At 41.8% G+C, this 12,159-nt stretch overlaps 1 protein-coding gene across 1 annotated transcript in view; it reads right to left on the bottom strand.

Annotated features, from left to right (window-relative positions):
• Positions 1 to 4,880: 4,880 nt before the first annotated feature.
• PBLD (phenazine biosynthesis like protein domain containing) overlaps positions 4,881 to 12,159 on the bottom strand; it is a 35,219-nt gene continuing 27,940 nt past the window's right edge. Inside the window, exons 5-10 of the mRNA XM_081568873.1 lie at positions 11,887 to 11,996; positions 11,777 to 11,806; positions 9,300 to 9,388; positions 8,858 to 9,036; positions 7,114 to 7,176; positions 4,881 to 5,701 (exon numbers count right to left, since the gene is read on the bottom strand). Coding sequence (XP_081424999.1) covers positions 5,589 to 5,701; positions 7,114 to 7,176; positions 8,858 to 9,036; positions 9,300 to 9,388; positions 11,777 to 11,806; positions 11,887 to 11,996 — 584 coding nt within the window. The 3' untranslated portion in view covers positions 4,881 to 5,588. The remainder of the gene's footprint in view (positions 5,702 to 7,113; positions 7,177 to 8,857; positions 9,037 to 9,299; positions 9,389 to 11,776; positions 11,807 to 11,886; positions 11,997 to 12,159) is intronic.

Genomic DNA, 12,159 nt, shown 5'->3' with positions numbered 1-12,159 from the left:
CTTTGTAAATGCCTCAACCAATAGAACGTGGCAAAAGTAAAACCATGTGACTTCCTAGTAGAGTCACGATAGGTGACACAGCTTCCCCTGGGCTCTCTCTGGGCCTTGGGAGCCAAGCCTATACAGAGCAAGTCCAGCTACCCTAAACTTGCCATGCTGAAAACATCATGTGGAGAGACTATACATAGATTAAGGTGTTCAAGACTTCCCTGGTAGTCCAGTGGTTAAGACTCTGCGCTTCCAATGCAGGGGGTGCAGGTTCAATCTGTTGTTGGGGAACTCAGATCCCACGTGCTGTGTGGCCAATAAAATAAAAAATAAATTTTAAAAAAGTAGTTAATTTTGAGGGACTTCCCTGGCAGTCCAGTGATTAGAATTCCATGCTTACACTGCAAGGGGCACAGGTTCAACCTCTGGTCACGGAATTGAGATCCCAAAAGCTGTGTGGCCAAAAAAAAAAGTGTTCAAGGAAGCCTAACTGTTTCAGTTCTCAGTTGTTTTAGTATTCCCAACTCAGGCTCCCGATGTATGTAAACAAGCCTTTGATGATCTCAGCCCTGCCTTTGAACCACTCTGACAGCACGTGGAGCAGAAACAAACCTTCCCCATGATGTCCTGTGCAAATTCCTGACAGATAGAATCTCTAAGCATGACCAGTGACTGTTCCATACCTCTAAATTTGGGGGTAACTTATTCTACAGGATAGTAACCAGAGGAACCCTCTAGGATATACCTTGAAGTATAGTGAGGGCACTCGGTTTGTAATCACATCCTGGTTTTAAATCCAGATCTAATCGTTACACTAGCTGAGTAAACTTAAGCAAGTCAGTTTCTTTTCTGAGCATTTATTTTCTCATCTACAAAATATGGAAAATAATGACTGCCTTAATATATATCAAAACATCAGGGAAAATATTTCCATACCTGTGACAGATGAAAGGTCATAATGAAGAAAGTGTTTTTGCAAACTGGTAACAAAATGCAATTGAAAGTGGGCAAAATATATGAATAGAGAGTTCAGAGAAGAGAAAATACAAATGGCAAGTTAATATCAAAAGGTACATGCAAATTAAGTAATAATAAGCTATCATCTGATTAGCAAAATTCTGCTAGTGGGTTGTAGTGAAAAGGACACAGTGCTCTGGCAACACGAACAGCTACAGACTCTTTTGGAAAGGTATCTGACAATAGCTACTGAAGTGAAAAATACACATATTTTTCAAATCAGAAATCCCTCTCTCTCAAACCTAATTGTAAAGAATAAAAGTACCAGGACACAGAAAATAAAATAACTAAAGCTGCTCTCTGCAGGACAGCTTCTAATGGTAAAAAATCTGGAAATAAAGATCTTCAGCAGAAGACTGAGGGGACTGAGTAAACGGTAAAAGAGCTACACTTTGGAATAATGTTAGAAAGAACAAGCTAGAGGGGCTCCCTGGTGGTCCAGTGGCTAAGACTCTGCGTTCCCAATGCAGGGGGCCCAGGTTCAATCTCTGGTCAGGGAACTAAGATCCGCCGCAACCAAGACCCACCACCGCAGAAAAAAAAGGGGGGGGTGGGAAAGAAAAGAAAGAACAAGCTGGAGAATGAGCTATAGTGTGTACCTCAATAGTATAGGCCTCTAGCCACTGCCTCTACAGTACTGCTTCCCTTGTTTAGGATCCAAACTCCCAGGAGATAATTTCTGATTTGTCTGAGCCCCAGTAGCATGCCTGCCCTCTGTGTGCAGGGAGAGGTCACACCTGACCTCTTTGGCTTCCTTGGAGGAAGTTGGCCACCACCTCCTTGGCTACTCACAATGAGACTTTTCCAACTATGGTGCTAAGACAACCTTGGAGGTTGGTGTTTGGATACTACATGGCGGTAGCAGTGTGTGCTCAGTCATGTCTGACTCTTTGCAACCCTATGGAATGTAGCCTGCCATATACCTCTGTCCATGAAATTCTCCAGGCAAGAATACTGGAGTGGGGTTGCCATTTCCTACTCCAGTGGATCTTCCTGACCTAGCGATTGAACCCACATCTCTTGCATCTTCCTCCACTAGCAGGTCCTTTACCAGCTGCACCACCTGGGAAGCCCTGATTGCTGCATAACTCCAAACAATTAATCATAACAAGAAAAAGTCAGGAAATGGCTTTCATCCATCTTGAGCTAAAAATTGAAAATGTTTTTCCCATTATTCAGCTACCCTTCAGTTTACCTTGTGGCTCAGCTGGTAAAGAATCCGCCTCCAATGTGGGAGACCTGGGTTTGATCCCTGGGTCGGGAAGATCCCCTGGAGAAGGGAAAGGCTACCCACTCCAGTATTCTGGCCTAGAGAATTGCATGGACCATATAGTCCATGGGGTCCCAAAGAATCAAACAGGACTAAGCGACTTTTTCACTTTCACACTTTCAGTTTACCACATGCCCCTTCAACTGGACAGTCTCATTCCTTTCTCTGCTCCAATAGTACAAGGCTGTGAATCCTCTTATTATAATTCAATACACAGGTGTTCTTGATCTCCAAGAGTTCACAGTCTCAAACTCACCTGATGCTCTCTGATACAAAAGGCTGGTTTGTGGTTTTGACTTTCTCTGCTGTGAGTCACATCCCATCAATCAAAGGTTTCTGTTCAGCAAAGACCATCTTGCATACATATAAAAGAGAATACAGGGGCTTCCCTGGTGGCCCAGTGGTTAAGAATACACCCTGCAATGCAGGGGATATCAGTTCAATCTCTGGTCTGGGAAGATCTCACACGCTGCAGAGCAACTAAGCCCGAGCACTTCAACTACTGAACCCGTGTGCCTAGAGCCTGTACTCCACAGGAGAAGCCACCACAATGAGAACCCCACACACTGCAACGAAATGTAGCCCCCACTCACCGCAACTAGAGAAAGCCAACAAAGATCCACCACAGTCAAAAAATAAAACAAATAAATAAAGAAAACATAGGACTGAACAACCTTTCCCTTAATTAGAATCTCACTAGAGTGCTATATGAGGAGGGCATGACAACGCATTCCAGTATTCTTGCTTGGAGAATCTCATGGACAGAGGAGGCTGGCAGGCTACAGTCCATAGGATCAGACACAACTAAAGCGACTTAGCACACAATGTACGCAGGGTGCTATATATTTTTTCATATAAGGATCAATTGCTGCTGAGAAAAATTACAATATTAATTTGCAGTGAATGATTAACATCGCCAAGCCAACTCCCTAATATTGCATAAAATAAAATTTGTTTTGGCTCCCCTAAAAGTCCGGGTTTCTTATTATTGCAGGTCTCAGCAGCTCAACTTGTTCTGCACATGGTTGCATGTTCAATTAGTGATCCTTCTGTAAGTGTCTGCAATTAGCATCATGATGATTAATAAAATAACTCCTTTAAAGCTCCATTTAGCTAGCAGAACTGCATAATCAGGTATAATTAATTCATCATTAATAAATCATAGCTGATTAACTAATCTCTATATTACCAACACATTACTGAACAGCTCCCACCTGAGCACAGCTAATTTTTCTAGCGGAACAGAACTGGAAGCTATGAGGGAAAAAAAAAACAAAAACAGCTCCTCCAAAACTACATTAAGCAGCAAGTATATTGGTGTGGTCAGGGAGATTTTGAGATAATGCACATTTAGAAGTTATTGGGAATTTCCTGGCAGCCCAGTGGTTAGGATTCTGCACTTTTCACTGCCAAAGGCATGGGTTAAACCCCTGGTTGGGGAGCTAAGATCCCAGTAAGCCACTTAGTGCAGCCAAAAAAAAAACAACCAATAGAGAATAAAAGTTATTGAGCTACATAAGCAATCGTCACTTGAGAGGGAAGAAGACAGTGGTTGAATACTAGGATATTGCAGAATACATGGGAGTGATAGCAAGGGGAATTCCCACCCCAAAAAGAACTTGGAAAGAGGGAGGATATTACCTTACTTTCTGTGTTTAATTTTATTACCACTTTATCACTCATTACCATGAATACTAGAGGTTCTCAAACTTAAATGTACACCCGGATTTCCTAGAGGGCTTGTTAAAAACTAGATTTCTGGTCTCCATCTCCAGAGCTTCTGATTCAGTGGGTCTGGGATAGGGCCTGAGAATTTGCTTTTCTAACAAGCTCCCAGGTAGTGAAAATGCTACTTGTCTGGGAAGTACTTCTTACACCTGAAGAACCATAGTTCTCCCTTTCTCATACACTGGGGATGACTCACAATTGCTGTGATTCCTGTCTTTTCTATAGAAAAAAACAACAACAACAATTAAGATTAGTTTTCAAAAAAGAAAAAGAATAGTTTTCAATATCATTTATCTGTCTGTGTGTTTCTCTGTCCTTGTGTCTTATCTCTTCAACTGGATTGTTAGTTTAATAACTACTTTCCTTTATGTCTCTGCTCCTATAGAACGTAACTACTTTCAAGATGTAGAAACTCTAGACAAAACCTAGAGGCCGTGTACATTCATTCGTCTCTGAAGCTTTGCTCATGCCCATCTTTCAAAGCCCTGTCTTTTAACATTTGCCTGACTACGCCATAACATTCAGGGTCTGCATATGGCAGACCCTAATCACAGACCAACACAAGTGCTCATTATCTTTTCATGAAAGGATGAGCCTGGTCTCCCCAGTTGGAGTCCCTTGAGAGCTCTACAAGCTCCCCCTCTAATCTCCTTTGCATCCTGCCCCCCAGCTCTCTACCTTGCCAGCTTCTAGTCCAGCATCTTACACACTGGAGACAGCAAATTGCTTTTTACCAACCACATCAGATTGCTAAGCAGCAGATCTGACCCATAGGGTGAGAATTCAGATCTCAGCTGGGCACCTAACTTGCAGAATACATGGGAGTGACAGTAAGGGGGATTCCCACCCTGAAAAGAACTTGGAAAGAGGCAGGATATCACGTTACTTTTCGTGTTTAATTTTATTACCACTCTATCACTCATTATGACTCATTTAAAAAATTTCTGGGTGTTTTAGTTATTTAGCTACATGTTCTGATTTTTAGGTATTAAACATGAGCATGTTCCAATAAAGGAAATAATTTTTTAGGTACATTAAAATTACTCCAACCTTACCGTTCACACATAAACTCTCTTTACTTTTCTATCTTCATGATCCATTCTTGTCCATATAAATTCCTATTCTCCACAGACATAGCATAACATTGCTAACATTTAATAGTCTACTATAATTTTCTTTCTTAGTATTATACTATGAACTATTTTTCTACATTTCCGCATAGCTATTGGGTCTTTTTGACGGCTGCAAAACAGTCTATCAGGTACTCACATCTGAGTTTAAATGATTTAATCTTACTCTTCATAAATGTGTTCCTCATTCTGTGATTCGTGGTCACAATCAAAGGTGACAACATTATTCTTTGATATTGGTTACGTCGAATATGTTCACAGGTAGAACCAAAACTCCTTTAGTTAATTCATCAGGAAGCATTATTAAATCCCCATTAATATGTCTTCATTGTTCTATTTCTCAGGTGAGGATTAAGTGGACTACAATGCAATCTTATTCAAAGCAGTCTCTTACATTTCTTTTTATGCAGAAAATACTCAGTAATTCAAGATGGCATCATTGCAGTGCAAGCAGTCTAGGCTGTCAGCGTGCCCTCTAAAACAAGAGCAGCACCTCCCTTGATGTCAACTCGTCCATCAGAACGCAGGGAAATTGTCAGTTCTCCTCCCCGGGTGGAACACTGAAAGGCTAAAGAAAACATAAAACAAGTCACAAATCAAGATCATTTTCACCCCTTTAATTAATAAGACATAGTGAAAGACTGATTATTACAAGTTCTAGAACACTCCCAGGTCAGTTTAAAGAATACACTCTTTCAAACAAATGAAAACAAAATAAATGAACAAACCAAACACAAACACATAGACACAGAGAACAGAGAGTGGTTACCAGAAGGGGAGGGGCAGGGTAGTATGGGCGGGATCAAAATGGGTAAAGGAGGTCAACTGCACAGTGAAGGATGGAAAATAAATTTTTTATAGTGAGCACACTGTAGGATGTATAGAAACAGAAATACAATGTATATGAGAAATTTGTTTAATGTAATAAATCAATGTTCTCAATAAAAACCTATTAACTAATTTTTTAAAGGATGCATTCCTTCATCTGTTCATAATAATGCCCAGCCCACCCTGTTCTCCTGAGGACTGAGGCCACAAACGCAATTTGAGACACAAAGCACAAAGCTCTACATCTTCCTTTCCTGAGCCACTTCCTCTATTACTTCCTGTAATGCCCCAGACACACCCTAACCGTAGCTTCCTCCCTGGCTCCATCTAGCTCTAAGAGTAAGCAAGCACAAGTGAAAAGATAAAACCTAGGACCAAAAGGCTAAAAAGATAAAGAGGGGGTGCTCTTGGCCCTTCAGAGAAGGCCCCATCTTTCGAGGTCTGCAAAGGACAAAAGGAGTTCCCTACTCATTGTGGTTAGCAAGCAACCACACTTGTCAATCAAACGTGAGGTACAGCCTCAGGCTTCTTGAGCTTAGGGACATAATTAGGCTCACAATGGAAAGAGAACAGCCACCCTGCTATTCCCAAATCGAGGTCACAGAGGCTTAACCATTCCACTAAGTAAGAACTTCTGTCCATTAAGGTCAAACTTCTACTTTGATTGTGTAACCTGTTCTGCGTGTGGTACTAGCTGTGTAACCTCCACTGACTACCATCTATTTTCTCTGTCCTGAGCAATATATTAATCACTAGGAGACTTGGTTCCAAGGCAATTTGTTTTATTTAATCCCATAATGGGACCCTGGTAATCATCCAATCTCAACTCATCACATTGTAAAGAACCTTTCTGGGCCAAAATTACACAGCTAGTTAACTTTATTCAGCAAATACTTGGCACTTAACTGTATTAGAAGTGTGTCTCTGTTTTGGGAGAAACAGAAGTGGAAGATGTTTGGGGTGGAGGATATTGAGCAGAAGATTCAGGGTGAAGGAATTTGAAACCTTTAGTTTTCATGTGGGTGATAGTTAACATTTTTTGTTTTGACAGTTAACATTTTATTACATCTTCAAGTGGATAGTATATATGAGAAGGAATACTAGCTTAAACTTCAGCAAATTTTTTTTAAATTTGAAAAAGAACTGTCCTACCGTGCAAGTCTTTCTTCCCCAGTTGCTCAGACCAGTAGCTACTGAGAACAGCATGTGCAGACCCTTAAAAGAAGTGAAAAACTTTTGTTTTTTATGTTACAATCCCAAAGAAAACAGGAGTGACTCTGCTAAATTCGTAAAGGATCAACTATCCAGTTTGACTGAACCTTAGACAACTTAGTCATTATGTTGGCCATGACCTCTGCAAAGTGTGGAATTATGAATGGAAATAGAAAGGAAGACATAGCATTTATGGATAAGCTCCTTCAAAAGATGTATCTGCTGCTTCTTACACTTTCTGAAGGCTGAATTAAACTGCAGGCTTTAATTCTTATCTATCAATTCCTTATCAGTCCATGATAGGAGAATTAAGGCTTTCGAGTAAATCTGTCTACATCTAACAAAGAAAAATATATCGTTCCTCCTAAGATGCACATGCAATAAAGGGTGGGAACTCTGACAAAAGAGCAAAATTTCCATGAAGCCAACGTTCCCAGTTTTTTGGTGCCAAAAGAGCTTTGTTTTAGTGAGATATTTTTTCACATGATTGTGCCCTAGGTTTAGATCAGAGAACAGATACTAAAATGAAGAAACAAACTGCAAAATAATAACTGACAGGAAAGTATTTGGGAGAGAAAAGGATGGTTTGAAAAAGGTCTCTACTTCAGAAAAACGTACTAAATACTATGGGACAGGGTGCCTAGGCATCCCAGTATGCCTGAGGCTGTCCTGGTTTTATCACTGAAGATCCCTACTCTGAGAAGTCCTTCAGTCTCAAGCAAACCGAGACTGTTGGCCATCACTGTCCAAAGAGCTTTCCCACTCTAGAAAAGCATTATTACAGGGAGAAAAAAACCTTCCCTCTGTGATAATTAAAATCTTTGGGAAGCAGCCATGCATGTATAAATCCACTCATAACTTCTTATCCATTTAGCTTCCTCCAAAAAGCATTCCCCACCTTTCACTGCTCAGCCCACTTTTATCAAGGAGGATAAAAGTAGGAGGCATCACATTCTTGCTGACTTTTTTATTTCAACTCTCTGCTTCTGGCTTGTGGAAGATCCTGAATTCCTACGTTCCTGAACCCATTCCACTCACTTAGTGAGCAGGTCTGGGAAAGGAGGAGGGGTGGAAGAAAAACACTATTCCTGTCCCTGTTTCCCACCTGCAGTCCAGGACTTGGTCCTTCAAAACCCAAATCTTGGTCAATGATCACACAGCCTGGCCACTGAAAAGGACAAAGGACTTTGGGAATGTAGTGGACATTGGCCACTGGATTTTGCAACAGGTAGCTCTAGAAGTGTTGGCTCAAGGAGCCAGTTTTATCATTAGTTGTTAAAATACCTAACAGCTATTGGGTACTTACTATGTGTCAGGCACTGTGCTCATTATGTTTTGTGTTTAACATGCATTGTGTTTACATAACCTATGAGGTATTATCCATGTTTTATAGAGAGGGAACAAAAGCTGTAAAAAGTTAAGTCATTTACCCAAGGTTAATAGTTAGGAAGCTAGGATGCAAACCCAGCCTGTCTGATGCTAAAATTTAACCTTGTTATATACTGCCTCATTAACACTGTGTTTGTCACAAGAGACTTCAGTGAAGGGATGGGGAGGGGAGATAGGGAAACAAAGGCAACTCAAAACCCAAACAACCTGAAAGTTCATTGTAGAGGGCACTTAAACAGCTGTTCTCCTCCTCCTCCACTGTTTAGCTTTCCTCAGGATTCAAGGCAAAAAGTACCTGTTACAGGGTCTTCAGCCACGCCATACCACGGAGCAAAATATCTGGAGTAAAAGTCAAATGCTTGAGTCTGCCCACCAGGCTCTCCCTTGAGGGTGAGAATGAGTCCTTTCACCTTCCCTGTGGTTTCCACTTGGAGCAAATTCTCTGTGTTCACTGTCAGGCTCTCCAGAAATGACCTTGTTCATAAACAGGATGGATTAGGACAAACCCATTCCACAGACTACCCATTCCCCAGACTCCATAAAGCAGGCCAGGCTGCAGCTTGTCCAATGGCTCAGCAGGAAGGGAGGAAGAGCAAGTACAACCTTCCTGCCAAGGAACAGAACACTCTAGCTGTGTAGATCATGGTTCGACTGAACATGGCACAGCCAGATCAAGCCAGAGCTATGAATCTGGTGCTCTCTCCCACAGCACTGACGAAGTCAAAAATTTCAATTACCTGTTGTAAGTATCACTGAGCCGGACCAGGAGCTTTTTGGTATCTGGGGAATAGCGAACATCCTGAACCAGAGTGTCACCTATGGCAGTCTATGGAGACAAACCAAAACTTCCTCAGAAGTGCGTCTTGGGTCAAGTCCTTGGAGAACGATCTCTCACAAACATCTGCTTTGTGCCAGGCACACCCAACATCTCCAGTCCCAAGAGTTTCAGGTCAGTTTTAGGATTTAAGGTATTTCTCAAAGAAGGCCAATTTCCTGGTGTTCAGGAACCCTTGGACCTTAACAAGGTTGAGTTTAGCCTCTGAGAGCCAAAGATAGGCCTTGTTCATACATGTTACTATGAGACTCGACACACAGCTCATTCAATTGGGTATTTTCCCCACAGATAAAAAGATTCAGGGAGGCCCAGAATCTCTCTCTCACATACACACACTTTGACCCAGGACTGAGAAGTCACCCAGCCCTGGAGTCAAAGCTCTGAATCACTACTGTCTACTATCTGTAGAGGTGGGGGCTTTATGCCTGCTTCTTAGAGGATTAAATGAAATAACACATGCAGAGTTCCTGTAGCTACAGTGGTAACTAGATGATTCTACACAAGAAGGACTCAGGGCCAGCAGTATGATTGGAAGTGGGGACTAGGGCACTCGTCTCAATGCTGCTCTGCTTGGCAAGCTTGCTGTTTTCACTTAGACTGTACACTACAGATCAAGAACATAGTAACATTATCCAAAGACACCCTGGTTCACCCTTTACCGAAGATTGCATATAGCCGTGCTCAGATCTGAGACACGGTATGTTGTCTGTCTATTGGTTTGCGGTGCTGAGGGAGGTTGTGAGGGGACAAAAACACCTCCAAGTCATCCTTTGGCACCACAGCTAGCTGCCGCCAGAACAGGCTAGAGTTACGTGGTAGTTGTCTGATTGTCACTAGGTGGTTTCAAGTTCTCTAATCTTCTTTAGGGGCTGAGAAGCTCTAGGTTCCATGGCCAAGACTCTGCTGTGGGTAGTGCCTGGAAGGTCTGCCTCTGTGACCACTGCTGACCAATGTCCCCCCTCTAGACATGGGAACTCCTACAGCCCAATCCCATCTGCTCTCTGGGACTCCCAGTCTCTCTGAAGGGTCGTCCAACCCTTCTCTACATGGACTCTTATGTCAATTTGAAAGTTTAATTCTCAACTGAGAATCTTATTGCCATTTTCTAGGAACACAAAATGACAATGCGTGTATGCTCAGTTGTGTCTGACTCTGTGACCCCAAAGAACGCAGCCCGTCAGGCTCCTCTGTCCACGGGATTTCCCAGGCAAGAATATTGGAGTGGGTTGCTATTTCCTACTCCAGGGGGATCTTCCAAGCCCAGGAATCAAACCCTTATTTCCTGTGTCTCTTGCATTGGCAGACAGATTCTTTACCACTGAGCCGCCTGGGAAGCCCAAAATGACAATACTCATGATAAATACCTTTCATCATTCCCATTTTGCAAATGCTGACCCTGAGGCTTAGAGAGATCAGGTTAAGTTCTTTCTACCATAAACAAAGTCTACCACTGTAAAGATTTTCTATTTTTTTGCCTATATGCTTAAAGCAATTCATTTATGAATTTGGCTTGTCTCCCAAAACCCAAGCCAAAGGTGGAGCTAATGTAAAAGTAGAATCCATGATACTTGCTTATATCCTTTGAAAACCTAAAGCAAAACACTAAAGAGATAACAAATGCTGTATTTGAAAATTCACTAAGAAATACTCATTACTACCTGTAACAGGCCATTTCCCAGAATCATGTTTTCTCACGGTACCCTTGGCCTGGTCCTGACCTGGGCCCTTCCTGCTCTAAAACCTAAGCACCTGGCTATCCAGGGCCACTCTGGCCTTCTAGAATCTCCACAAGACAACTGTAGTGCCTACTGCCCTTGGTGACAGTGAGAATTAAATGAAATAATGCATTAAAATGCATGGTACTGCACAGAGGAGACTCTCAAACATGTTCTTTATCATCATCATCATCATCCTTATCATTAAGCCCCATCCCCACACAGACCCTTTGAGGAGGCTGCTAAATATATCTTGTCTTCTCTATTGTAGTACTCCTGCTTTTCTGCTCTCTTCCATCAAAGCACAGCCCCATCATCTCAGCCTTATTCTCCCCTGAAGAGATCAGGACACAGACTGCTGCCAGGCTGTTTCCATTCTTTTCTTGCACTCTCAGCCTGCCACATGGCACTCTCCCCTCCCCCATCTTTCCATGGAGGCTAATCAGATAAGGAAGAGTTAGGGAAAACTGGTCAACCTTTTCACCAAACAGATTCAATATTAAAATTCAAACCTCAAAGGCACCATGCAGTATTCACCCAAGCTTAAACTAGAACACTTACATTGGTAGAAGGTCTATATTTGAGATCAAATACAACAAATCTTTGTTCAAACAATAACAGATGATCAAATTCCACAGCTCAAGTTTGACTCTTTTTCACGAACCTTTATCAAGTCCTCCACTTCATGCAATTTCTAGATCAGGAAAAAAGACAAAATCATTGTAAAACGGGCAAGTTGTATACAGTGTGTGGCAATAATTTTAAAAAGCTGACCTGGGGATGGGCTGGATAAAGAGGTAGGTCCAGGACGATACCATCCTCTTCTTTTCTGGCCTTCAGTTCCCCACTCATAGTGACAAAGGTTAGAGTGCTGTTCATATTTTCTGGCCAAAAAAAGAATTTTATTTTGTCAAATGTTTGAAAGGAATCAAGAAATAGAAAAATAAACTTTGTTATATAGTTGCATGTCTCTTTTGATCACTTTTAAAGATTCTCTGGCAGTGTCGTTCATTCCAATAAAGGGGTCCCAGGTTTGGGTTACTGGGG

This window comes from Giraffa tippelskirchi, chromosome 2, assembly GCF_054371585.1.
Source record: "Giraffa tippelskirchi isolate mGirTip1 chromosome 2, T2T-mGirTip1v1.2.pri, whole genome shotgun sequence".
NCBI classification, from domain to species: Eukaryota; Metazoa; Chordata; class Mammalia; order Artiodactyla; family Giraffidae; genus Giraffa; species Giraffa tippelskirchi.
Note: the sequence above shows the minus strand (reverse complement) of the source record. Positions and strands in the feature narration are given on the sequence as shown.